Source organism: Macaca fascicularis, chromosome X (assembly GCF_037993035.2).
Source record: "Macaca fascicularis isolate 582-1 chromosome X, T2T-MFA8v1.1".
NCBI classification, from domain to species: Eukaryota; Metazoa; Chordata; class Mammalia; order Primates; family Cercopithecidae; genus Macaca; species Macaca fascicularis.
The window spans coordinates 13540947-13567543 of record NC_088395.1 but is presented as its reverse complement, the minus strand read 5'-3'; the positions used below and the strand labels follow the sequence as shown (position 1 = coordinate 13567543).

General features: G+C 41.4%; 2 protein-coding genes across 26 annotated transcripts in view; one reads left to right on the top strand and one right to left on the bottom strand.

Annotated features, from left to right (window-relative positions):
* Positions 1-18270, top strand: part of GPM6B (glycoprotein M6B) — a 170431-nt gene extending 152161 nt beyond the window's left edge. For 4 of the 12 annotated variants that reach the window (XR_012430391.1, XR_012430389.1, XR_012430390.1 and 1 more), the window contains 7 exons: positions 1816-2002; positions 4077-4233; positions 9081-9252; positions 11911-11984; positions 13011-13076; positions 14685-14997; positions 16230-18270. Coding sequence is in view for 8 of the 12 variants with exons in the window: in XM_005592999.5 (XP_005593056.1) it covers positions 1816-2002; positions 4077-4233; positions 9081-9252; positions 11911-11984; positions 13011-13076; positions 16230-16379 (806 nt within the window). In the remaining 4 variants the exon portion in view is untranslated. Of the gene's footprint in view, positions 1-1815; positions 2003-4076; positions 4234-9080; positions 9253-11910; positions 11985-13010; positions 13077-14684 lie in introns of all 12 variants that reach the window. The other 8 variants (XM_005592999.5, XM_015443357.4, XM_005592998.5 and 5 more) reach the window with 2 other exon arrangements.
* The window catches only part of OFD1 (OFD1 centriole and centriolar satellite protein), a 46202-nt gene continuing 28158 nt past the window's right edge, over positions 8554-26597 (bottom strand). For 8 of the 14 annotated variants that reach the window (XR_012430386.1, XR_012430388.1, XM_065538585.1 and 5 more), the window contains 5 exons: positions 25372-25482; positions 21936-22093; positions 21000-21170; positions 20430-20497; positions 20000-20157 (listed from right to left, as the gene is read on the bottom strand). Coding sequence is in view for 7 of the 14 variants with exons in the window: in XM_065538585.1 (XP_065394657.1) it covers positions 20115-20157; positions 20430-20497; positions 21000-21170; positions 21936-22093; positions 25372-25482 (551 nt within the window). In the remaining 7 variants the exon portion in view is untranslated. Of the gene's footprint in view, positions 8610-8915; positions 9000-11377; positions 13289-19321; positions 19525-19999; positions 20158-20429; positions 20498-20999; positions 21171-21935; positions 22094-23621; positions 23796-25371; positions 25483-26597 lie in introns of those variants that run through there. The other 6 variants (XR_012430384.1, XR_012430387.1, XR_012430385.1 and 3 more) reach the window with 4 other exon arrangements.

The window sequence follows — 26597 nt, the reverse complement described above, 5'->3', positions numbered from 1 at the left end:
AGCTCTTTAAGATACTGACTTGCTAGTGAACTTGAACCATATTGTGCACTGGTTCCCTTTTTTTTTTTTTTTGAAAAGGAGCCTTGCTCTGTCGCCCAGGCTGGACTTCAGTGGCGCGATCTCAGCTCACTGCAACCTCTGCCTCCTGGGTTCAAGCGATTCCCTTGCCTCAGCCTCCCGAATAGCTGGGACTACAGGTGCAGGCCACCATGCCCGGCTAATTCGGCTAATTTTTTGTATTTTTAGTAGAGACAGGGTTTCACCATGTTAGCCAGGATGGTTCCCATTTTATATAGTTTCCCCAATCCATTTCAGGGAAGTTGGTCTTCCTAAAAACAGCTGCTCATGTTTTGAAATGAAAGGAAGCACAGCTTTCTTATGAAGCCCTGATATTTTTTATTTTCTGAAGCTCTGATATTTTTTGTCTTCCAATAAACTAAAGAGAAAACTAGTAATGAGTTTTCATAGTCATTTTCCATAGGTTTAAGCGAATGCTGTTTTAAAAGGAATGCTCACTAAAATGAAAACATTCATCTATGGTGTTTTATGCTGGGTTGTCATTCCATAACCTAACTGTGAAGACCATTTGGGGGATTTTTTTTTTTTTTTGTCTGGCTTAATGTGCTTGCCCTGAGGTAATGAAGTGCCCTTGATTGCTGTTAAACACCATAATGCGTTTAAAGTTCAATTTCCCCGACAAGCCATTTACTTAAGGGTCTGGATAATATAAACAGGGACGGGAGGTTAGGAGAGGTACTGACATTATCCCGAGGCCCGTGCTGCCTTTACTGAAACATAAATGTCTCCAAACTGAAAATGTCACCTGGCTCTACCCCTCGGGCAGGTCTTTATGGACATCTCAAGTAAAAGTTTATTTTAAAAATGAATACAAGTCTCATCTTTTCAAGATTAACAGTGAGTTACGGCTGTCTCTCCTTCATTCCACTTCATGGATGTTCATTTTGGTTTTGTTTTTTTCTTCTGTTCTTTTTTCTCCTTCAGGTACTTAAATATCACCCACCAGTTCTGGTTTCTGACTCTGAACGTGTGTGTCGGGGAAGGTGGAAGCCGGGGAGGAGGAGGACTGTAAATGAATTGCTTGAGCTGACTGGGCTGGAGGGAAGCATTTTTATTAAAAATTTGAGATAATTTCTGATGTCAACTTGAATGAAATTTGAGTGGCTCTTGGTGACCTTGTACTTCACTGAATTAGGGACCAAAATACTTGTGACCTTTCCAAAACAATCACCTTGCTATTTGTTTGAACCGGGCGACGGCATAATTGCTGTATCAGATTCTCCCAGTTGCCCAGGAGGTCCAGGGCTTGGGGAAATCCGTTGGTTGCTACAGCAGCAGACGTATTGAAACCCCAGAACGGTGAGGCTGGAGACGACCTGACTGTTGCTTTCCTTCACAGAGCTGCAGCTTCACTGCTGTCCTCTTTTGACTGTGTTGGTGGAATGAGTGCTTCTCATAGGCACTTGAGCAGGACTCCCCCAACCACTCAGTCAATCAGGGAAGCTCTAGAATTGTAACTACCTTATAACTCTTTGTCAATTGACTGCTCTGCCATTCGCTACCCTTCCAGATTCTGAGCAAATTAAGTTACATTCCCTCTTGGAGCCTCAGGGTCCTCACTGCAGAATGTGAGATCACGGTAACTACCACACTGGCCCTTGGGATGTCGAAGTATTAACCATAGAGCATGAGAGGGGAGATGGAATAATTAAAGCCTTCTCTGTGAATATGTGGTATTCTTGAAGACCAGAGGCGTTCTTGCCCATAATGGCTGTATTTTCTCTCCTTTGGGTCCAGGCTGCTTTGAATGCTGCATCAAGTGTCTGGGAGGAGTCCCCTACGCCTCCCTGGTGGCCACCATCCTCTGCTTCTCCGGGGTGGCCTTGTTCTGCGGCTGTGGGCATGTGGCTCTCGCAGGCACCGTGGCGATTCTTGAGCAACACTTCTCCACCAACGCCAGTGACCATGCCTTGCTGAGCGAGGTGTAAGTATCCGGTTCCCTTTAAAAATGTATCTAAGGCCTGGCCTGGTGGCTCATGCCTGTAATCCCAGCAATTTGGGAGGCTGAGGCAGGCAGATCACCTGAGGTCAGAAGTTCAAGACCAGCCTGGCCAACATGGTGAAATGCCACCTCTACTAAAAATACAAAAAAAAAAAATTTAGCTGGGCATAGTGGTGTGTGCCTGTAATCCCAGCTACTTAGGAGGCTGAGGCAGGAGAATTACTTGAACCCAGGAGGTGGATGTTGTGGTGCACCAGGATGGCACCACTGCACTCCAGCCTGGGTGACAGAGTGATACTTTGTTTTTTAAAAAAAAGTATCTAAGATGCAACCACCTCATGATGTTTTTCAGAAAGACTACAGTGTGCTCTCCTGGCAGAAAATGAATGCTTTTACTTAAAGTTCACTTTATGCAGATAGAAAAAGGTTCATGAGAGAAGGAAAAAGAAAGGGCCTAGAATGTGGTAGATGTTTAGGCCCCAGGGTGGAATGTTACTTGGGAATGTTGGGAATGGCATGGTATGCACATAGGACACTTCACACATGGTAGCTGTGGACGTGGGGGGCTGTGACATGGTGATAGGTGATGCTGCCGATTGTCTCAACAGAGTTGTATTGTTCCCAAGTAACAGATGCCTCCAGCTTTCTCCTAGGAAGTGACCATCCCTGGAATGGCAGGAGCCCTGTTAAGGACTGACCCCAACTCTGAGCCTCCAGGAGCAGTATTTTAATGTTAACTCTTCTGGCAGAAGAGCAGATCCCAGGGCATCCTCCATTGCAGAAGAGAGGAAGGTCCAGGGGTTTAGCAGCAGATCTCTGCCTTTCTTTCTGGAAACATTCTCAATGGAGTCACAGTGACTCCCATGCATAGATTCTCATAACTGTGCAAGCTCAGCAGCAATCTACTTATTTCCTTCGCATGTCTTCCCCTTTCTCCATTTCCTTCATTGTTTCTTTTTCTTCCCTTGAATCTCAAAGTTCCAGTGTTTATGTGTCTTATGATTATAAGAAACTTCTTTACCAGACTGAAAAAGACATGAATGAATTTTTATGGAATGGTCATGGAGTCATGTTGGAGACTCTTCAGTCCTTAGGGGAATTTTATTCTTTCTTATCTGTTCACAAATGACCTCCAAAGAAATGAACACAGGTTGGGGAGATTATAAGGAGGGCTCAAGCAGGACAAGGGACTCACTGAGTGCCAACTATGTGCAAAGAAGAAATGTTTACCAAGACTGAACCTGGGAAAGGTGTATTGATTTAATTAGGTAGTGATCTCAATCTGTGGCTCTCAAACCTCTGAGCAGCTTTAAAAAAAAATCCCCATACCTTACCCCAGACCAATTAGGACATAAGCTCTGGGGGCGGGATCCAGGTACCAGTATTTTCCAAGCTCCCCAGGTGATTCCAATGGGCAGCCGAAGGCTGAGGACATGTCATCCATCTTCGTTAGCTTTTGTGAGACAAACTGCATTGTGAATTAACTTTCTGTATCTTAAACCTACTCGACTTACTACTACTTGTGTGGTGGGAGTCACAATGCAAAAAACATCTCCCCAAATTACCCCCTAAAGAAGCCCTGAGAGCCTACTTAGGGGTTTTATCAGAGTGACATGAACCACTAGGCCTGGTTGGGAGGCATTTTGATAGGGCAGAAAGAACATGTTGTCATGGACCAGGGTTCAGATGCTGGCTTTGCCACTAACTGTGTATCCTCTGATGAGGAGCTTAACTCCTCAATACCTGTGTTTTACTTATGTGCGAAATGAGGATTCTAACCCTTGCCGCCCAGGACTCAGGTAAGGATTAAAAGATTACAACTGGATGCTGCCCTGAGCAGAGGAAACATCATTCCCACCTTGGAAGGAAGGCCCATGTTGCTGGGACATGGGCAGGGATGCCACCCAGAATGCTGCACAAGTACATCAAAGCCATCAGTGGGGCGAGTGATGCGCTCACAGGAACATCCCCGTCATGTCCTCTCTCCAGCGTCCAGAAACGTAGTCACTACCAGGCAGTGAATTTAATGGTTTGGGATCTCTTCTTCTCTTTGTAGGATACAACTGATGCAGTATGTCATCTATGGAATTGCGTCCTTTTTCTTCTTGTATGGGATCATTCTGTTGGCAGAAGGCTTTTACACCACAAGTGCAGTGAAAGAACTGCACGGTGAGTTTAAAACAACCGCCTGTGGCCGATGCATCAGTGGAATGGTGAGTGTGAACCTCTGATAACTGATTGTTTGATGTACAACCAGAGCCATGCCTTGATGTATTTCCTTGTATTTGGCAAAAGCTACCAGGTATCGAGCATGGATGGAGGGTCCATGACACAAATACTGGCCTTACCAATTTAGAGTTAGGACTATAAAAACTTGCAACATGTTACTGATAGCAAATTAAAATCTATGGCTGGTAGAAATAAATCAAATGTTCTCATCAGTGTAAAGGTGAAAAGGGTGCTGAAGATTTTTCAAATGCCAAGTTCCCACTATAGAAGGAGATAACTTTCATGTGGTCTCAGTGCTTCCCTTTGGTTGTCTTTAAATATGGATCATGGCCATAAAGACATACATGGACTATGGAAAATCATCCTGATCCTTCTGTAAATACTTACCAGCACCTGCTGTACAGAGCGCCTATCTGGGCTTTGCTAGCCACTAGAGATGCAAAGATTCAAACACAGCCTTCTTTCTCAAGCAGCTTATAGTCTAAGACAGGGGTTAGCAACTATGGACTGTGGGCAAAATTTGGTGTACTACCTGTTTTTGTATAGCTCAGGACTAAGATTTCTTTTTTGAGATAGAGTATCACTTTGTCTCCAAGGGCAGTGTCACGATCTCCACTAACTGCAACCTCTGCCTCCTGGGTTCAAGCGATTCTCCTGTCTCAGCCTCCCGAGCAGCTGGGATTACAGGCGCCCACCACCACCACCTGGCTAATTTTTGTATTTTTAGTAGAGAAAGGGTTTCGCCATGTTGGTCAGGCTGGTCTTGAACTCTTGACCTCAGGTGATCCACCCGCCTCAGCCTCCAAAGTGTTGGGATTATAGGCGTGAGCCATCATGCTCAGTCAAGAATTTTTTTTTTTTTTTTTTGAGACAGGGTCTTGCTCTGTCACCTGGGCTGGAGTGCAGTGGTGTGATCATGACTCACTGCAACCTCTCACTGCAACCTCTGCCTCCCGGGCTGAAGCAATCCTCCAGTCTCAGCCTCCCGAGTAGCTGGGACTATAGGTGCAGTCCATCACACTCGGCTAATTTTGTATCTTTTGTAGAGACAGGGTTTCACCATGTTGCCTAGGCTGGTCTCGAACTCCTGGCTCAAGCTTGGCTTCCCAAAATGTTGAGATTATAGGTGTGAGCCACTGTGCCTGGCCAAGAATGCTTTTTATATCTTTCAGTGGTTAGAAAAAATGAGTATTTCATGATACATGAAAATTATAAGTCTAGTTTTAATGATCCTAAACAACGTTTGATTGGCACATAGCCATGCCTATTCATTTGCACATTAGCTATGGCTGCCTTCATGCTACAAAGCATGAAGCAGATTGGTCCAGTTGCCACAGAGACCACACGTGACCTGCAAAGCCTAAACAGTTTTCTATCTGGCTCTTTACAGTAAGATAGCATTTGCTGACCTCTGGTCTAGAGGACGACAGATCTTAATGGGTCATTAAAAAACAGGGTTAAAAAGTGCTTCATCACAAAAGAAAATGGTCCTTTTCCAAGAAGAAAAGGCTTTCCATTGAGAGCCTAGGAGGGGAGGAGGGGAGAAGTATTTATGGAGTTTGATTTTTGGCACATGGAATTTTAGTTTCTAAATGGAATTGGCAGCCTGGTGCCGTGGCTCATGCCTGTAATCCCATCTCTTTGGGAGGCCTAGGCGGGTGGATCACCTGAGTTCAGGAGTTCGAAACCAGCCTGGTCAACATGGCGAAACCCCATCTCTACTAAAAATACAGAAATTAGCCAGGCATGGTGGCGCATGCCTGTAGTCCCAGGAATGTGGGAGGCTGAGGCAGGAGAATCACTTGAATCTGGAGATGGAGGCTATGAATGAATGTAACAGTTTTTCCAAGGACAGCAGGGCTGCAAGAAGGGGACTGCAATGTGGGAAACTCTCCTTTGGAGTCCACAGGCCTGGCCACATCACAGGGGCCTGTTCCTCAGCTCCTCCCCAGTTCCTCCCCAGCCCCTCCCCAGCCCGGACTGTCCTTTTTGCTCTCTCACATCAGCCGTGGGCCCAACTCCACAGTCTGCATTCCACACCACACCTGCCCCTTCCAGGAGAAGCAGCACCCCCAGGAAGTAGTTGAGCAGAACATCATCAGCTGCATGGATCCAGATGCCAATCTTTAGGTTTGTCCGGAATGACCATTTGTGGGACTTCAGAATGGTCCAGCCGGGCTTAAGCTCACATGCCCACCTACTCCTCTCAAGGACAGATAATAGTCTTGACAGATAGTGTCATTTGATGTGATTTCAGAAAACCATGTTCTGAAAAGAAACTACCTACAAGGATGAAACCCATCACTCAATTGCTGAATGATTTAGTTCTTTACCAGTTTGGACCTCCCCAATCCCAAATAGGACCCTCATTTCACATTGGTTTTTTAAGATTCAGTTCATAGAACAAAGGAGTAAATTAATTTATGAGTTTCTGAGTAAATCATATTTCAATAAAGCTGTTAAAAAATACAAAGAAGAGACTACTGTACAAGTCAGGGGAATGGTTACTTTTGTGGAGGAAGGAGGCAGCTGTTAAATAAAATGCCTGTGAAGAACAGAGGGAAAATAGCCACAAATAGTGGGAATCCTCCTCCAAAGGAAAAAAAGAAAAAACACCTCCTCACAGCTTTAAAAATGACAGCTTTCCCCCTCACTTCTACCCATCAAGTTTCAGAAATAAAGAGGTCTAGTTTCCACAGGGCACAGCATTAAGTCATCCACTGCCTGATGTTTAACATTTTTGGATCCTTTGAGCATTGGTCGGGACACAGCACATGGTGGAGAGGAGAGGAGCTTCTACTTGAGCCAGTGGCACTTCACCTAGAGATGGGGACACCATGAGGGATTCCCAACCCACCTAGCATGGCCTGCTTTTAGCTCTTACGTCAGATTTTTTTTGAGAAAGTCCTGTGAACCCAAAAGTATCTGAAACAGGTATCAGCCCATTTAGAAAGTTTATTTTGCCAAAGTTAAGGATGTGCCCATGACACAGCCTCAGGAGGTCCGGACAGCATGGGCCCAACGTGGTCGGGGCACAGCTTGGTTTTATACATTTTAGGGAGACGTGAGACATTAATCAATAAATGTAAGATGTACATTGGTTTGTCCAGAAAGGTGGGGACAACTCGAAGCAGGGAGGGGGCTTCCAGGTCACAAGTAGGTGAGAGACAAATGGTTGCATTCTTTTGGGTTTCTGATCAGCCTTTCATTGAATATACAGTTCATATGGGAGAGGAAGGTAGAGGAATAGTCACTTATGGCTGGTCTGGCTTGTTGAAATGACAGGAGAGGAAGCAGTCAGATATGCATTTGTCTCACATGAGCCTCAGAGGGATGACTTTGAGCTCTGTCTGTCGTTTGTCCATGAGGGATTTCCCTGTGGGCTAATTGTGAGGGAGGTATGTAGCTTTATCTTTGTGCTATCTTGTTTAGGGATAGAATGGGAGGTTTGCCTGTGGCAGTTCCCAGCTTCACTTTTCCCTTTGGCTTAGTGATTTGGGGGTCCAGAGATTTCTTTTGCTTTCATAGTCCTGTGTGGAAGGCTTGTGCCCAGGAACTCACTGAGGAAGCAGCTCTAGACGCTGGAGGCCACCATGACAGGGCCAGCCCGCAGCAGGGCCCTCTGGTGGGGGGATAGTGGCCTTCTGTCTGGAGTCCTGGCCTCTGACAGAAGGGAAGGCTCACTGAAGCCAAGAACCACCAGTTCCCTCCTGCTCAGGTCCTGTTTTCTTGAAGGGAAAGAAACCTAGTTTGGGGCAGCAGTGGGAGGAAGTGGGAGGTGGAACTGCTGAAATCTGCTTCTCTGAATATTTTTGGAGGTGCAAATGCTTCCTTGCAGTGAAAGGGAAAGTGTCTTGTTTCTGCAGTTTCCTGGCATTGTGACCATCAGGAGGTGGCCTCCAACTACCCAGGTATCCCCGGCGGCGCAGAAAGTGGGGACCATCAGCTTCAAAATAGAAAAGCCAAACTAGCACTCCACACCCTCGCCCACACCCTCTGTGGGCGCGCCTTCTGAGAACACAAATACCACGTTTTTGAGGCCACCTTACAAAGCTCTCTGAAAAGTGGTCAAGGCAGAGGAAAGCCAAGCAACAGGATTCTATTCTTCCTGGAATTGCCCATGACAGTGTGTGGGTGAACACCTGAAGCTTTTTCCCTAAGCCACTGCTTTGCTTGCAAAGCTGCTGTGAATCTTAGAGACAAAAGAAAACTAGAGGAAAATGAGAATTTTATAGATCGTGCATTAAGCTTGCGTTCGCGATTATTTGAAACTTTTGGTAATTTTGCGGAATCAGGAAACTAGCGAAGTTCTTTTTGAGAGAGGGCTTCTTGTGGCAATTGCTATTCTCTGTGAGCCAACCTGTTATGATAAATAAAGGTAACATTTGAGAAATTAATATGAAGTTATAATTCAGTGGTATATGGAATGCATCCAGAATCTATCCCATGTTATGTAGGATGTTCTGCATTTTCAGAACGGATATTTAGAAAGAGTACCTCTTGAGAGGCTGCCATTGATTAGCTCTGTATCCTCGGATGAGTGAGATCACCTCTTGGGGTCTCCTGTCCTTGTTAGTTAAGGGTGACCCGAAAGGCCCTGACATTGCTTCAGGTACTCCAATTCTAGATCTTCTAGCTCTGGGGAATGTGGCTGGCTCTTACTTACCCTGCTCCCTTGTTGGCTCTTCCTTCTTGCTGCCAATGCCGGGGTGAGGGTCCCCACAATGTGTTCCACAGATCAGTATTGGGCCTGAAAATGCACAATCCTTCCACTCAGAGGACACATCTGCCTGTTTCAGTGATGATTGTCCTTCCTCTCATTTTGGCCTAGTTCGTTTTCCTCACCTATGTGCTCGGAGTGGCCTGGCTGGGCGTGTTTGGTTTCTCAGCGGTGCCTGTGTTTATGTTCTACAATATATGGTCAACTTGTGAAGTCATCAAGTCACCACAGACCAACGGGACCACGGGTGTGGAGCAGATCTGTGTGGATATCCGACAATACGGTACCTCCTTCTAATTCACCCCTCCCCCAATTAATTCATTGTCCTCTCATGCATATGTCTGGACCTAATTATTACATGAGCATCCTTTTAATTGTCATGATCTGTTTCATCCCTTCTATCAGTAATTTTATACTTTTCCCTTCAATATGCTGTTTTCTGGGTGGAAACATCAGGGAGGCTTTTAGCTTGCTAGGTGTCAAGATTTCGTTAGGTTTTCATGTTTTTTTTTTTTTTTTTTTGAGACGGAGTCTTGCTCTGTCACCCAGGCTGGAGTGCAGTGGCCGGATCTCAGCTCACTGCAAGCTCCTCCTCTTGGGTTCACGCCATTCTCCGGCCTCAGCCTCCCGAGTAGCTGGGACTACAGGCACCCGCCACTTCGCCCGGCTAGTTTTTTGTATTTTTTTAGTAGAGACGGGGTTTCACCGTGTTAGCCAGGATGGTCTCGATCTCCTGACCTCATGATCCGCCCGTCTCGGCCTCCCAAAGTGCTGGGATTACAGGCTTGAGCCACCGCGCCCGGCCTGGTTTTCATGTTAAGTGTGTAGTAAAAGAAGCTTTTCATGATATGAAACTACTTTATAATGCAGTTCAATCAAAAAAGACTTCTGGACCTCCACTATAAAAAGATTATATTTTTTCTTTATTTTCAGTTTTATAACATCCAACTTTCCATTCAAAATAATATTGCACACATTGTATAATTCAATTAATTTGCACATCCAACTCCTCAAATCTGGTCTTTTTAAAATGACTAACTGCTTAAACTTCATCTGTACTGAAAAAGACGACGTTAGATCCAGACATATTTTAAAGTCATCAGAACATACTCTTTAAAAAATCATCGTCAGCTGTTGGAAACCAGTTCAAACATTTTCTAATGAGTGAGATCCTTACAGTAGGGATCTAAGGTTGGTTCATTGTGACAAGCCCCAGAAGAGACCACTGGCTCCTCCTGTCAATTAATTTGGGACTTGACTTTGCTGCTGAGTAAGAGAGGGCAGCATCCTAAGGGAGGAGTCTAATTACTGCTTCCAGCCACGATGGTAGGAAATCTTTTCTTGGCAGAAACAACCAGGGGGTGGGGGGAAAAGCTTTCATCAGAATTCAAGAGGAAATAACTGTCCTTCCAGAGCTTTTCTGAAGAGAGATGACTATTTCATTTCTGCTGTTTTTCTCATGTGGCTTAGTCTCAACATCTTACCTTACAACATAATACTACATTTGCTTGAAACTACCCATCAGACTAATCTCTTCTCACAATGACCAAGGCTAAACAACACTGTTCTTTATGATAGAGCTAAAAGCGGAGCCTAAAGTTGGCTGTTAAAGTATTTGTAAATGAATATCTAAATGTGTATCATTCCCCTATTCCTTAAAAATGTTTTGCCACAAATTTTTGGTAATCAGCAATCATCTTTTTAAATCCTCTATATTTGCCTATTTATTGTTATAGTTAATGGTTTCACTGACAATTTGGGGCAATTTCCCATGCTTCTGAGGTATAAAGATGTACTCTTGGCCCGTATCAAGGATGAAAGGAATAAGGACTTTTCTAACACTCCTTACCTCCTAGGAGTGTTTAAGCACAAACTTATGCATTAGAAGGGGAAGAAAGCAGCAGCCCACTGGACAATTGTCATTGCAGAGGAGCCTCAGGGTTACAGTGAGAGAGAAATCATAGACTCTGCTTGTCCCACCCTCTAGGGTAAAGGACAGTAGTGTTTTTCTTTTTAAAAAATTTCCAGCCACACGCGGTGGCTCACACCTGTAATCCCAGCACTTTGGGAGGCTTAGGCGGGTGGATCACGAGGTCAGGAGTTCAAGACCAGCCTGGCCAAGATGGTGAAACCCCGTCTCTACTAAAAACAAATTAGCCAGGCGTGGTGGCGGGCACCTGTAATCCCAGCTACTCGGGAGGCTGAGGCAGAGAATCGCTTGAACCCAGGAGGTGGAGGCTGCAGTGAGCCAAGATCACGGGAGTCCACTCCAGCCTGGGTGACAGAGCAAGACTCTGTCTCCAAAAAAAAAAAAAAAAAAAAATTCCAATTTGATTTTCAATCCAAAAGTATTTTCTAATATATTTATAAGACATAATAAAAATGAATATAAAAACAAAGACAAAGTACAAATCCAGAGTTTATTGGATTCCCACAAACATAAATTACTCTGTCAAATTGTAATTTGTTTCCGAGTGTATACTTGCAGTTTTGGAACTCCTGGCAGACCACTAACAGCTTGGACAGCAAGGCCACAGACCACAACATTCATGAGGAAATGTATTTTGACCTCAATGTGATAAAATGCTTTACGAGGGGGTTGTCCTGCAGTAACTATAGGGAAAGTCTGGCTTTGAAAATTAATCTTTACAAATATGAACTTCCAAATATGAACCCTCACTGAATAAAGCACAATTTGTAGGGGAAAAAAATATCAGGCTGTTTAGATTTCTTATGGACTAGTTGGCTTTGCTTTTGGCCTATTGTTCAAATGGGGCTATTTATTCCAAAATGCTTGTTCTGCAGACAGCAGATCCATCAATTCTTAATGAAGGAACATAGCCTACAATTACACTGTAACTGGCATCCAAAGTGGTGGGGTCTATTAAGAACATGAGGCACTGTAGTTTGTACTAACATCCTATTGGGGTTCATTTTACAGGTATCATTCCTTGGAATGCTTTCCCGGGAAAAATATGTGGCTCTGCCCTGGAGAACATCTGCAACACAAACGAGGTAAACTCATCACAGTTCAGAGGGCTCGTAAGAATAACCCTTGAATATTAGGCTGAGACAAGGGTTCTCCTAGCTATAGAAAGAGCGAGAGAGATGGTTAAAATGCTATTAAGGAAAGCTCCTTGTTTAGACTCTTTAAGATTGAGCTATATGTAACCATCACTATTCAGCCATTTTTGACCTACAAAAACGGTCACTTCATATGGTCCAACCCATTTGGTGAGAATCCTTAAGAAGTGGAGAGCTTTTCCTTTGGGCAATAATTTAGAGGTGAACCCAAACCTACAAACCTAATAATATATCTAGATCCTTCTCTCACCTCTTCAGAAAGATTTTCAAAGTGGAACACCTGTCACAGAACACATGTAAGTTAATTTTCATAGAGGAGTCCCTCTGTTTCATAGAGGAATTTGTGTATATGCCCAATTTTTAATAAATGAGGCCACAGTTAATCATTTATATTTCTGGAATGACTTGGCTACTTCTCTATTTCTCATTCATTCTTAATAGGGAGTGTGTCCTAACACTTTGGTTTAAATTGTCTCAGCCCTAGAACATTCTTCGGTCATTGGCTTGTAACTGTTTATAAATGCATTCGTAGGTGCTTGTATATTTAAGAAAATCCTGGCAAGCTTTTAAAAAGCAGTGAGTTACAGAAATAATCAGCTCCTACCCTATCCAACTTGTCAATTTGTATATCCATAATATGCAGTGGCTTGAAGCAGGGGCTCCCCACCTTGGCTGCACCTTTCAGCCATCAAGACAGCACTATGTTATACTGATGGCTGAGGCCCAGCCCCTAGGTATTCAGATTTAATTGATTTGGGGGGCAGTCTGGGCATCAGAAAGTTTTTAAAGCTCCTCAGGTGACTCCACCATGAGGCCAGAGCATGAAGAGAAGGCAGGCCTGTGCCCAGTCTTGCAGAGAATAGCTGCAAAGGAGACAGATGAAGCAGCACCCCAGAATGAGTGTAGGCCATTTCATTACACATCAAATGCTTATGTTGGTGCCCTGTTCTTTTGTAGTTCTACATGTCCTATCACCTGTTCATTGTGGCCTGTGCAGGAGCTGGTGCCACCGTCATTGCCCTGGTGAGTAATGGCCCCAAGACCACCCTAGTCTAGCCTCCTCCCTCTAGCCTCTAAATGACAGATTTCCCTTCCAGCTTTTACCAGCCTATTGAAGCCAATGATTCTGGCACTCAACCTTGGTTAACTGGCGCCTGTGTAACTTACCACATGTAGTTTGCAGGAAGTATTAGTTGGCTGCCTTGGCACCAATTGTAGGTGATGTAATTTGGACTCTGGAAAGAAAAGAGGGTATCAACACCTATCAGCTAGACCAAGCATATTACCTTGTTGCACTGAGCACTTAGCTTCATGACTTCAGTCACACACAAATGAAATGCTCACATGAGGCATTACCCATTTCTCTTTGCCAAGGATTAATTTACAAGTGGAAATATGCACATATATATACATTTATATAGTTACTGTCATACACAGTAGCTATGTTCCATAAAGTCACCTCAAGCACTGAATTAGCAAATGCTGGACCACTGCTCCTAGGGGAAATACATGGCTAGGTTTCTGTGAGCCTCTGGTCACATCATTTTCATCAACCTATCAACACATAAGCTTGTTTTGTGTGTTTCTGTGTAAATACACCTTATTTAATATATATTGTTGATTAATATTGAATTCATGGCCAATAGCACTATCCTTATTCCTGAATGAAGCTTCTCTAATGAACATTTTCTCTGGTCCAGGCAGTTTGCAATCTTCTTGCACTTAGGGACTCTAGACAGCACTATGCTTGGGAGCCATTTTAAGCAGCAAAATCAACCACAAAAAAAATGTTAAAAATGTGGCACTAAATATATTTCGAGTATACTTATTTACAGTCTGAGAGCTGAAACAAGAAGGCAGCGTGTTGCCTTGTTCAACCTCAGTTAGGAATGTGCATACTGGGCAACTCAACTTTCACCGCTCTGCACGTCTGCTAATAACTGCAAAAGAAGTGCCTCAAGTATTAAGGGTTACAAATGAATCTTAGCAAGTAGGCAGTCACAAATATGGAATCTACAAGTAGTGAAAACCAACTGTATAAACACACGCTCTTATGTATGTATATGTTTGTACACATGTAATTTTGGAGGGCTTGGTTTGTGATTTGAGGAAAACCAACTAAGACTGGTAGAGCAAGGGGAAAATCTCAGCTGCTTGTAAATTAGTCATTCCCAGTTTTTCTGACCATTAAATCATTCCTTCCCCTTAGAGTCTATGAAAAAAAACCACCTGTAAAATCATGGGGGTGACCTGTTCTTTTGGTTGAGCAACAGGTAGGAAAGATAACTGCCTGCTGCTGAGCAGATGGTTTTGGAAAGATGAGGGGATTAAGGCATTTAGCTTCATCCTTCTCATGCTGTTGACCCAGCTCTCTGTCTTGTTATTCTTCAAACACATCCAAGTACTTTTAATAAACTTAGGGAAGAACCAATGACTTACATTGTACATATGTGATGAGAAAAAGTTTGTGTGTGCTAGATAGGAAAATTGTCTCTTGTGATTTTAAGTGGGGAAAAAAAAGAAACACCTTAGACTATGAGCAGGCACCCATCCCCACCCAAGTTTAGAAGTGTCATGGCATTGGCCCTCACTGCCTGTATCTTACTGTCCTGTTTTGTTCTCTTCCACCAGCTGATCTACATGATGGCTACTACATATAACTATGCGGTTTTGAAGTTTAAGAGTCGGGAAGATTGCTGCACTAAATTCTAAATTGCATAAGGAGTTTTAGAGAGCTATGCTCTGTAGCATGAAATATTACTGACACTCCAGACTAAAGCAGAGTCTAGGTTTCTGCAGTTTTGTTACAGTAATTTGTAAATAGCTTTAGTAAACTCATCTTGCATGGTAGATTAATAAGATGACTTACTGTACATGAATTACACAATAATGAGATCTGGCTATTTCCACATTTTGAAAAGGATTCAGTTATTTACTGACACTGGTGAGCATCCTCTTTAAAATAATGTTCTCATACTTAAACTTTAGAGAGCAATATCTTTAAATGAAGTATTAACACTTTGGAATAGTAACATTTTCTGTTATTTTTGATTGCTTGATAACCAGTTTCAATGATGAAAATGAAAACAAGTGCTGAAGATGAAATGGATTTAATCTGGATTTTGTTTTGTCACACCTTCTGGAAAATACTTTGCAAATACGTTCTAAATTTAAAACAATTTTTTTATGATCACATGGTTCACTACTAAATGACCCTCAAATAAGCCAGATGAAAATTTGAAGAAAAAGGTCACCCAGTTCTCTGAAAAAAAGGATTTATATGTGGATATTTTTCCCCCCCAACACAATCATTCCTTTAGAGCCCACAAAATTGGTAACCTTAAATTGTGTGTTTTGGTAAGTAATAACTGTTTCCTCATAGCTAGTTCTCAAGCTGCATGTAAGATTTTAACGGGAAGAGAAACTAGGCCTGGACTGAAGGTCTCAAATATGTTGAGAAGGAAGTATGAACTATAAGGAACTTGAGATGTAGATTTATTTTGCAGGAAATACAAGGAAAATAGGAAAGAAGTGTTTGCCGCATCAAGTGTAAAGAATGATACTGAGGATTTTTGCATTTTATGAAATGAAATGGCATTTACAAAATGAAAAGTGTAGTTTCACAACTAAATTTTGTTAACAGAGAGACTGCATGCTTTGCTTATAGTTCTTAATTTTGGTTTTGACATTCACTTAATTTTTTCCATGTTAAATACGTAGTTTAATTATTTACTCAAAATAAACATTGTTCATGCTTTTAGGCCTTTGGGGGAATTGATTTATCTACAGGTAGAAAATGTCTTTGCACACACTACACTTATTTCAGCTATACAATGTGCTCCCGAACTTCCGCATCAATCTTTAAAATTACTCTCAAAATGGTTAAAAAACAAAAACAAAAACACCCTCTTGTATTTCATTTTTGCTTTTTCTTAACAATACCTTTGGCCATTTTTTTCCAGTTCACTATGTTTGTGTACTAACTTTTCTTCAGCCTTTTAATGCGAAGCCAACTAGTAGAGCATGCTTTCAGGATTTGACAGCTCTGCTAGTAGAGCGAGTATTAATACAGAATAACCTTCGCCCCCTTTAAAGTCAAGTCCGTCTAATCTAACTAGCGCCTCGCTTTGCCTTCTCACATGCTCACTAGCCATCATGCTCACCCTTCTCTTCCAGATCCACTTCCTCATGATACTGTCTTCTAACTGGGCTTACTTAAAGGATGCGAGCAAAATGCAGGCTTACCAGGATATCAAAGCAAAGGAAGAACAGGAACTGCAAGATATCCAGTCTCGGTCAAAAGAACAACTCAATTCTTACACATAAATATTTGCCAGAGTGTTTCGACCGACGTATTTACAGCTCTGACAAATCATCAGACAGCTGCTCTGCAGTAAAGATGTGTATCCCACCAAACTAATGTAGATGTACAAACACTTCACTGTCTGTCTCAAGCTGCTGGGATGTATCTCTAGGAAAACCTTCCAGTGGGTAAATCTTTTTCTTTAGAACAAATATTGGAGGTTTCATGTTAGCCATTTTAAAAGGCAACACTTTGGGAATCTGTGGTGGCATGTTCACATTTATTGCTAGGGCAATTCTACCAAGACACTAATGGAATATGTCACACCCCTTGATAGGGACCTGTGACATGCCAGCATCAAGGGGTAACACCATAAATTCATATATATGCCATCTGTCCTCAAATAAGTGTTATCTACATAGGAAATAAAATGGAATTGATGTAAAGTTCCATTTCTGACAGCTGACATTTATTAAGCTTTGGATCAAAGATAATGTGATTCTTATGACTGACTTTTCAAATTAGCTTTTCCCTCCCAAGTCCAGGACCCTTTAATTTCCTGAGTCAATCAGAAATATATTTTTCAATAATGCTAAAATTAGCTACAATTCTGCTGACCCTACTATTAAACAGTCTGGATTCTGGACTCATTGACAAGCTTTCCAGAAGCAATTTTGTAATAGATTTCATGTTAACAAAATACTGATTCAATTTTCATTATTCTTGGGAAATGTCAGCTCTGCCTTAATGAGTATTTGCTTTAAATTTCTAAGAATTTATATCATAACTAGAGACCCAAATATCTTTCACAGAATTTTGTTCCATAAATGTTTTTAATTAAGAAGTGTTACCTTATTAAAATGACCACCATTCTAAACCATTTTTCAGTGGTCTGGATACTAAGTTTACAGTTTCATACCAACTATCTAAAACCTAATTGCAAATTGACCACAGACCTCTAACCTCCTGCTTTTACAGACTTGAATACTTAAGTAATTTAAATTAGGGTTGGTATTACATTTTTTCTTATCTAAACCTTAGTTTCCTGGAATAAAGTTTGATGTTCAGCAAGAAAACTGCTTGAGTTTAAGCCATTTTCAAAAGAAACTTGCCTTCTACATTATTGTGTTCCAGAACATTAAGTGACTGTAGGTACCGGGTATTAGTGATGGTAAACTTTGTGTTGTTCTTTATGAAATGATTCATATTAACTGTTGGGTGCATCAGTGCTTTTCAAAGGGGCTGCTTACTATAGGGTTAACTATGTATATTCATTGTTAAGAGTTAACTTGTGGTTTGGCTGTTTCCTGGATTTTATAACATATACATGTGCAGAAATGTATTCAAATGAAAGGAAGCATACCTTTATTAAGATGCTATTAAAATTGAACATCAAGTATAATATTTCATTTGGATTCTTTTTTTGGTTAATGCCTAAAAATGCCTATTTGGGATTTTTTTTTTTTAATTAAGAGAAGCTCTCTTCTGTGTAGAACAGTTGTTCCAAAATAGCTTAGTGTTTTGTTTTCCTGTTGCATGACAGATTTAACTATTATTTCCAGCAGTGGAGGTGCTGTCAGAGTCCAGTGTTCTAGAAGAGGCAGTGTCTAAAGCCTAATTTTACTTTTCTAATTCTGGTAGCTACTACCAGGAATTTTTGGAAGTTTTGTTTAAGTAGTCTAATATTTTTTATGTAAAGAGCATTAAATTTTGCTATGTATAAATTTTTGTAACCTAACAGTGAATCAATATTTTCTATCAGTGCCAAGGGCTTCCTGTAGTTCTATTCAAGTGTTACAATAAATATTTGTAGATAATAGTCGATACTTGTGTATGCTTATTTTAAATATCTATTTAGGTGGAAATAGTTGTGGATGTACTAAGAGTAATGAAATAAAATTATAGCTTCATTCACTTGCCTTTTTACCATACATAAATCCTATCTTTGTCCTCAGTATGGTGTCACTTTTGAATAATGTGCATAGTCAAGATTTCACATTGGTATGGAAATCAAGTCTGTGAGTGCTACTTGGTTTATTTCTGGCAAAAATCTTTTCAGCAATTTAAGAAAATATTATATAATCCACTGGGCTGTATTGGGCATAAAAGTGCCACTAGCACTTCTGTAGTTCTCTGTGTAAAGTAAGAATTTTTCTGAGTAGTTTTTCAACAAATAAATGCCATCTACCTATAGGATCAACGAGGCTTAAACTTGGGCAAAGTAGAAATAAAATAAGAGCATGTGTGTAGTTATTTTTCAAACCAAAGGTACAAAAGTCTATTGATTTATTCTGGAATATAAAAAAACTTAGTTCTAACGGTTGACTCTCTAGAGTAGCAGAGCTAAATACGTTACTTAGGATTTTATTTTATAATCTGTTTAAACTCTTATCTGTCAACATGATTATGCATTTGGATTCTGTGCATCTGACCTTTCTTAGTGAGGCCCAGCCTGTGTCACTGTTGACACATGGCCATTCCTAAATGAGGTGCTGACTCTAGCTCATCACCCTTTGTTCACGTATGGCAGGAGAACAATCAGGAGCTCAATTCGTGTGCTATTTGTCATCCTACTTAGTATCTTCTGTTTAAGTGGCATTTTGTGCAATTATTTAAGTCACATGAGTCACCAGAGGAAACTGTAAAATAATGGTTAGATAAAACCACAAGCAGCCTCTTAATTATCCACAGTGATCCTGCCACAAAACCTAGGACCCTTTAGAGGGTTGAGTAGAGATTTTTTTCCAGTTCTGACTTGTAAAACTTGACCTTTAAGAGATGAAAATGAAGTCAATTATAGGGAAGGAGCCCATTCCTTTAAAAACAAACGAAATACTTGAAGCCCATTCATTAAGTATGAGGACCAAAGATTCCATAATAAAGATGCTATCTCAGTCTGTTCCTGCCACTATAACAAAATAACTTAGACTGGGTGACTTATAAAGACCAGAAATGTGTTTCTTACCGTTTGAAGCTGGGAAGTCCAAGATCAAGGCACTGGCAGGTTGGATGTCTGGTGAAGGCCCGGTCTCTGCTTCCAAGATGGTGCCTTGTTGCTGTGTTCTCCAGAGGGGACCAATACAGTGTCTTCAAATGGTGGAAGGGCAAAAGGGCCTCACTAGTTCCATTGAGCCCTTTTATAAGGTCACTAATCCCACTCTTAGTCACCTGTGAAAGGTGCCACCTCTTAATTCTGTCACACTGGGGGGGTTTAAATTCCAACATATGAATTTTGGAGGGACACATACATTCAAACCACAGATGTCAAAAGTAAAGACCAGAGGCAATATCTTACTATTTCTAATGCCTAGAAAAATCTGTTTTTATGTTCAGGGACAAAACAGGAGTATGCTGAGAAAAATAACCTGTTTTACAGGTAGCAGCCCAACTTTGGAGAGAAAAGAACACAGCTTAAACTTCCAAAATGTAGGCCTGGAGTTGACCAATAAGATAGATTGACCAATAAGATATACTCATTTAAAAATTTAAGGTAAAAATGAGGTTAAAAGCCAGTTCCTTTTATTATAATGAATGAGAAATACTATGACTGGAGAAGAGGTTTCACGTGACTAGATTATTCTTGGTTCACACACTGTGGTATCAAAATTATGAAAAACAAAACAAAACAAAAAAAAAACCACACTGGATTACACACATTTTTATTGAGTTTTGTCTGATGATAGAGAAACATTTACAAAGGAGTAAATGTTATGTAACTTCTCATGGTATGTAAGTTAGAAGCTGGGCAGCAAACATGGTTACCAAGAGTCATCTGGTTCTTCATGAGAAAAGCCTGTTAAACTAAATTAGGGAAAGACAAAAATTAAAATGTAAAAATTTGTGTCAAGTTTATTTGTTCTCAATTCCTTCCCTGGGGGGTTTCTGCCCTAGCTTACAATTTATATCAGGATCAGTTTCACAAGTTAAAAAACTCAATTGTTTTTATAGTCAGTAATTTTGACTGATTCAATAACTTCTTACAGGCAATCTCAAACATCTAACCGTTTCTCTTGGCTGACAAAATGAGCAATTAACAGTTTGTGTATGAAACAGTATGTAGGGAAAACAGGTACCTTTCAACTTTGTCACTAGATTGCAGCGTGTCCACTAGGGAGCCTTCTTGGACCATCTTTTTTGAGCTCTGATTACATGGAGGGGGTGGAAAATTTTGAAATTAGATATGCATTAATTTTATGAAATACTTTAAGAACCATTTTTGAAATATATATGTAATTTAAAAGTCTAAAAAAGAGGTGACTTTTAAACATGAAATTTAGCAAGCACATCAAAATAAACTATAGGGTATGCATTTAACACCCATATTACTACAGACTTACATAAAATATTAATGTCAGTACTAATGCATTTGTTATATGATAGATCTTTTCTTCCTTGTTCTTAATGAGCCACCCCAACTTTTAAAACCTCTTAAATCTTTTACCTTAAGCAAAAAAGCTAGTGAGTTTTTGTCAAAAGAGTAGAATATTTAAAAGACTCAAGGTTCCATTTGAACTTTGGATTTTCTATACTTTTCACACCTTTTTGTCTTCAATGGAGAAGATGGATTCCCATCCCAAGAAGTTAAACCACGGAAGCCCTGGATGTCCCCCACCCACAGATTGCCCTGTCCATGGCACTGGCACCTTATCTGCTGACTGCTGGTCTTGCTCCTGCTGGATGATTTTCATGTATTTCTCTAAAGGATTTTCACTGTGAGCAGATTTGTCTTTCATTTCTTGATTACTCATTTCTAATTCATTTTCCATTTCTAATTCATTTTCCATTTCAATCTTCAGTGATTCTTCAATCATCCTCTATAAAATAGGCACCAAAACAGAAAATACACAAATATATTTGTAAAACTTTATGTATTTTAAAAATGCACTAATATTAATCCCGATCCTTGAAGTACAGCCTGTGTGCCAGAGGACTAATTTTTAAAATTGAAGTCATTGCTATCATCAAAGGAAGACAAATATGTCATCTCAAGGAAGGTATTAATCGGCAAGTGTCCTGTGCTTTAGACTTGAATTAACCAGAAGTCCAAGGAACATTCATATGTTAGAGTAATTAAAGCAAGACTTAGCAGGCATGTTAAGTGGACAGAGTAATCCATCTGCTAGGACCAGAATCGGGACACAGAAGGCAAGAAGAGAACTAGAGGAAGGAGGAAGGGAATGTGTGCCCCTGGAAGCAACCATGGACTGGCAGCCATCTCCTCCCTTGGGTTCTAGTCCCAGCTAGCTGACACTGACAGCCTCTTCTTTAAACCCTGTTTTCAAAGCAAAGTTCTGCAGCAAAGCACAGTCTACCTTTTTTACAGGCTTGTTTTAAGGATCAGATGAGAATGTACAAAAATTACCTTCAAAAACCATCCTTTACTACAAAACTCCTAAGCTGCACATTCTGTGCAGCCTTTCTCACTGTCTGTAAGACCAGGAGAGGACAGGGATGCCTTTTAAGGCACCTGCCGTTCCTCTGACTTTGTATACCAATTGACTCCCCTCCCTGAGCTCAATGTACTTACGAAAGGTGTACAACGGAGCAACCAGTACAGAAAATCAAGTCATACTTATTACCCTTTCCTGATACAGTTTTTCTAGTTCTCTTCGTTCCCTTTCTAAAACTTCTTGTAGATTACTCTGCCTTCTTTCTTCTCTCTGCCTTCGTTCTTTCACTTGCTGTTCCCGTATTTTTTCTTCTTCCTTTTGTTCTTCAATTTGTTTCTGATCTACACCTAATAGGACAGAAAATAAAGAGTAGCTTCCAGTATCAGACTGTTCAAATGAATGCAGGACCAGTCTGCAGAAGCCCTTGCCAAGACCCACGGAGACTCTGCTTGGCTTTTAGTTGACTCTGTGACCTGCTTCAAGTCACTGTTTCATTTTCACTCACTTCAAGCCCCCAACCCCACTCCTTGAACTGCACCCTACTTCACTTGGCTAAGACAAATAACAAGTCATCCTCACCATGACCAACTCCAATTGTCCTCCCTCCATGTCACATGCTCTCATCCTCTTCACAGATCTCCTCCCTCCTTTCCAAGGCAAACCCTGCATTTCTGCCTCTGCCTTTGATTGTAATCCCTCCCCTATCTTTAGGACCCTGACTGGGCCATTAATCCCTATTTCTGTACACAGTAGTTTTAGAAGTCTTACTCCCATAAAGATGCTCAAGTCTGTCCTACCCCAACAAAACAGAACAGAAATCACACCACTGCCCTCCCCACCGGCCATTCCACCCATCTCACTGCTCATTCCCCACTTCCTCCAAACTGACGGCAGCCCTTCCTTGGGTTTTAGCGATCACTTGTATATGGATCCTTTCCATATCTTTTCCTCTACTCCTGATCTCTCTCCCTAGCCTCACGTCCACATTTCTGATAGTTCCCTGTCATCCGCATGTGGAAACCCCACAGCACCAGCTTCGTCCTGAGCGTGATCGTCCCAGTCCTTCAATCATGCTCTTTCTACCCTCCAACCACTCAGCCACCAGCGCTTGCAGGTTCACACTCCCTGTCCTGTGGCTGCAACAGGGGCCCTTCTCACCATCTTCCTGGACTACTGAAACAGCCCAGTCAAGGCTCTCCCTGAAGCCGGTCTCTGCCTTTCAACAACCTGTGGTCATCTGCACCAGTCATTTCCTGACAGGAAGATGTGGATCTGCTGTGTGTGCAGTATCTCCACTCTGATAGAGTCCAATGCCATGGTAGTCCAGGCTCTGACAATCTGCCCTTTTCTTTCCAGACTGATTTCCTACATCACCACCAACTTTGTACTAGAAATATTTCATCTGTACCAACCCACTCACTGGGGCCTGGCCATGGCTGTATCTTCCTTGCTCAGCATTCACCTTCACTGTCTCCTCAGTCTGTAGCACTCCCTTGCTCTCACAAAGTCTGAAATGCTGTTCAAGACCCAACTGAAATGCCACCTCCTCCTCATTCCTGAAGTGACAAGTAACCACTCCAGCATCTTACTTGCAGGATATCTTGTACCTGCTTTGTCAAAAACTACACATATTTGTTTCTTCCACTTCTATTCCTTCCAGGCAAGGCCCATATTTTAATTACTTGTCTGTTCTCTCTGCATCTTGGCACAGGTCCCTACATCTCAAAAGTTTAATTAGACCCCAATCCCAGAGACAATTATGCTGACCTTTCTCTTCTGGCTCTGACCCATAACCTACATTTTTTTTTTTTTTTTTTAACCCAAGCAATGCTAATAAGCAGAAAAATTCATAGGTTCAGCAGAGGACTTTGAACCTTTTTGCTGTGCCTTGTTCTAAAGCGATCAGCAGGAACTGAGTTTTACCAATAGGAGAGAAGCAACACAGTTTCTTCTCTCTCCCCGCATCTCTTCTGAATCCTTCTCATGAAATTAAAATACCAGAGGAGATAGTTGATCATTTCCACAGGCAGAAATGCAACTTCCTCCTTGCTAGAAGAAGAAAAAATGGTTACTCCTAAACAAGATCGCTCTCTTATATGGAATAGTAATCTCAAAATAGGAATGTTGTTTAAGTACCAATTACAAAATAAAGAGGAAGAGTGAGCTGCTTCTCTGCTCTGGTGTATATTTGGTAGTTGCAGGGTAGTATACAGAAACCTCTTGGACACAAGGGGAAAGAAAGGAAGTATGTCCATGGGGCACCTCTGAGACACCAGATTTCAGACTTTTTGAATTCCCTTTGTGCCCAGATGAAGAGGTGAAATGACAAATATAACAATTTCTCAATAACCAAAATGTCACTCACCATGCTGCTTAATAATTTTTAAAGCCAATATTATAATCTATGTTGCATCTCAGTGGCAGAACACCTAGTTACTCAGCTGATTTCCCTTATCCTATCACATTATTTGTATTCCCTCGCTCGGGTCTGTGCCAAATGGGTGCCTGTAGACACTCCCTCTTGTGGCCGCGGCCCCTATTCCCTCCCTCCCTGCTGCGGTCCTGGGTGATGGCCTGCTGACTATCTGCCTCCCCTACTAGAAATCCAGGAAGGTGAGGGCTTGAGCTACAGGCTCAGCCCTGAGCAAAGTGCCCAGCAGAGAGAAGGCTCTAGATCAAGTCTCATTGAACACTTTCCAAAGCAGATTTACTCTGGAATCAGCAAAATCAACCCTCTCAAAATCTCTTGCCTCTTTCAGTAATTTTATACGTTCCTGAGTACCATGACTAAAACCAAGAAACTGCTAACGGGTTTTGGGTATGTTTTGGGTATGTTTTTCCAATGTTTGGGAGGGACTAAGAGGTGGCTTTACTTGAGAAAATTCCTTTCAGCTTTGAGGATTAAACACTTGGTCCAAGAAGAAAAGGACCTGGCTGTTGGCTGAGCCCTGGAACAAAGCACAAAGCTCCCATGGCTCTCTTGCCATCTCCCTTCACCCCCAGTGAGGGAAGTAGGTAATCTGGAGAAGAGGAAAGAGGAAGTGGGCCAGACAAGAGAAGTCTGATGGCCAGTTTTCCTCTAGTGCTAAGCTAACTTGGTGTCATAGCTTTTCCGAAGATTGAAATACAAAGTTTTTCTGTCCTAATTTCTTATGACACAAAGCAAACAAGTAGATAGAAAAATAAATAATATTTAAATGTTACAATCACATTAAAGATATATGATAGAAGTTAATTATTACTTCAATTTTTCACGGTGATTTCCCAAAATGATAAGGTCCCCATGGAACAGTTTTTGTAGAAGAGTCTTGGGGAAAAGTCCAACTACTATTCCAGGCACTGAAGAGTTAATGAAAACACTTTTTAAGCAACTGGCCTGAGAAGCTAAATGAGAAGCCTTTTCTTCCAACGTGTCCTTTCCTCAGCACTGTCTTTACATGTTCACGTGGGAATTACTTCAGAAATGTCGTTAACAATATAATGCCACTATAACTCCCCAACCCAAGATTTTGACTAATTTACACCTACAAGAAGACTTCAGTGATACATGAAATAATTCACAGAGCACACAGACTGGTATTTAGTATGCGACTCTGCTGACTGTTAGTTCAAAAAAAGAACTTACTTGGGTGCTGATATGAGAGGGGCACAGCAGCTGCAGCAGCATCCACATGAGGCATATCCCCGGCAGGAGAGAGCCCATCCATTTCCAACTGCCTTGGCCCGTTCCCTGCAGCTGCATGAGGCACAAACAATTATCCCATGAGTCCTTAATAATAACACCAAGACAAAGAAGGGCAGTGCAGTGTGGGGGCAACTGACTGGAGAACGGGAACTGAAGCCAAAGTAACTGGGTGCGCCCTTTCCTAACAGGATTCCATGAAGTTCCCAACATAACCACTTGCCAACGTATTTGCTTGTCAGAGTGTTTTTGTACTTGAAAGAATTAACTTTGTTTACAAAATTAGATTCGTTACCCAACAGGAAAATCAACCCAGTGACAGTGAAGAATTCAATTGGCTTGCTGATAATCATTTGAATTCCATTAAACTATCAATGATTTAACACAAAGACTTTAACAAATATTCACAAAATTTACCAAGCCCTCTCATTTAACTGTTCAAAATATTACATTTTCAGATTTGAAGATGAAGTTTACAAGGCTAACCAACAGCTTATATACAAATATAAAGAAAGAACCTTAGAGATGATAGGCTCTACATGCTTATTTTACACTTACAAAGTGGCTACAAAGTGAGACAGTCTAAGGCAGAGCCATAGCCAGGACACGAGTTTCTGGACTCTTAATATTCTTTTATCTCCATTCTTTTACTAAAAATGAGGTTTTGTAAATCTGAGGCAATCAACAGAATCAGTAAATTTAGAAAATAACATCCTTACGCCAGGCATGGTGGCTCATGCCTGTAATCCCAGCACTTTGGGAGGCCGAGGCGGGCGGATCACTTGAGGTCAGGAGCTCAAGAGCAGCCTGGCCGATATGGTGAAACCTCATCTCTACTAAAAATACAAAACAACTAGCTGGGTGTGGTGGTGTGTGCCTGCGGTCCCAGCTACTTGGGAGGCTGAGGTAGATGAATCGCTTGGACCTGGGAGGAGGAAGGAGGTTGCAGTGAGCCTAGGTCGGACTACTGTACTCCAGCCTGGGCAACACAGACAGACTCCATCTCAAAAAAAATATAAATAAACATTGTTGTATTCTATAAAAAGGTAAAAATAAATTAAGAAAAATCACTTATTTAAAATCTGATAATTATTTAAAATCTGATGTTAATAGTTCATTTATAAGCTAAAAAATTAGCTCAAACTCTGAAATTATTAGTCATACTGAAA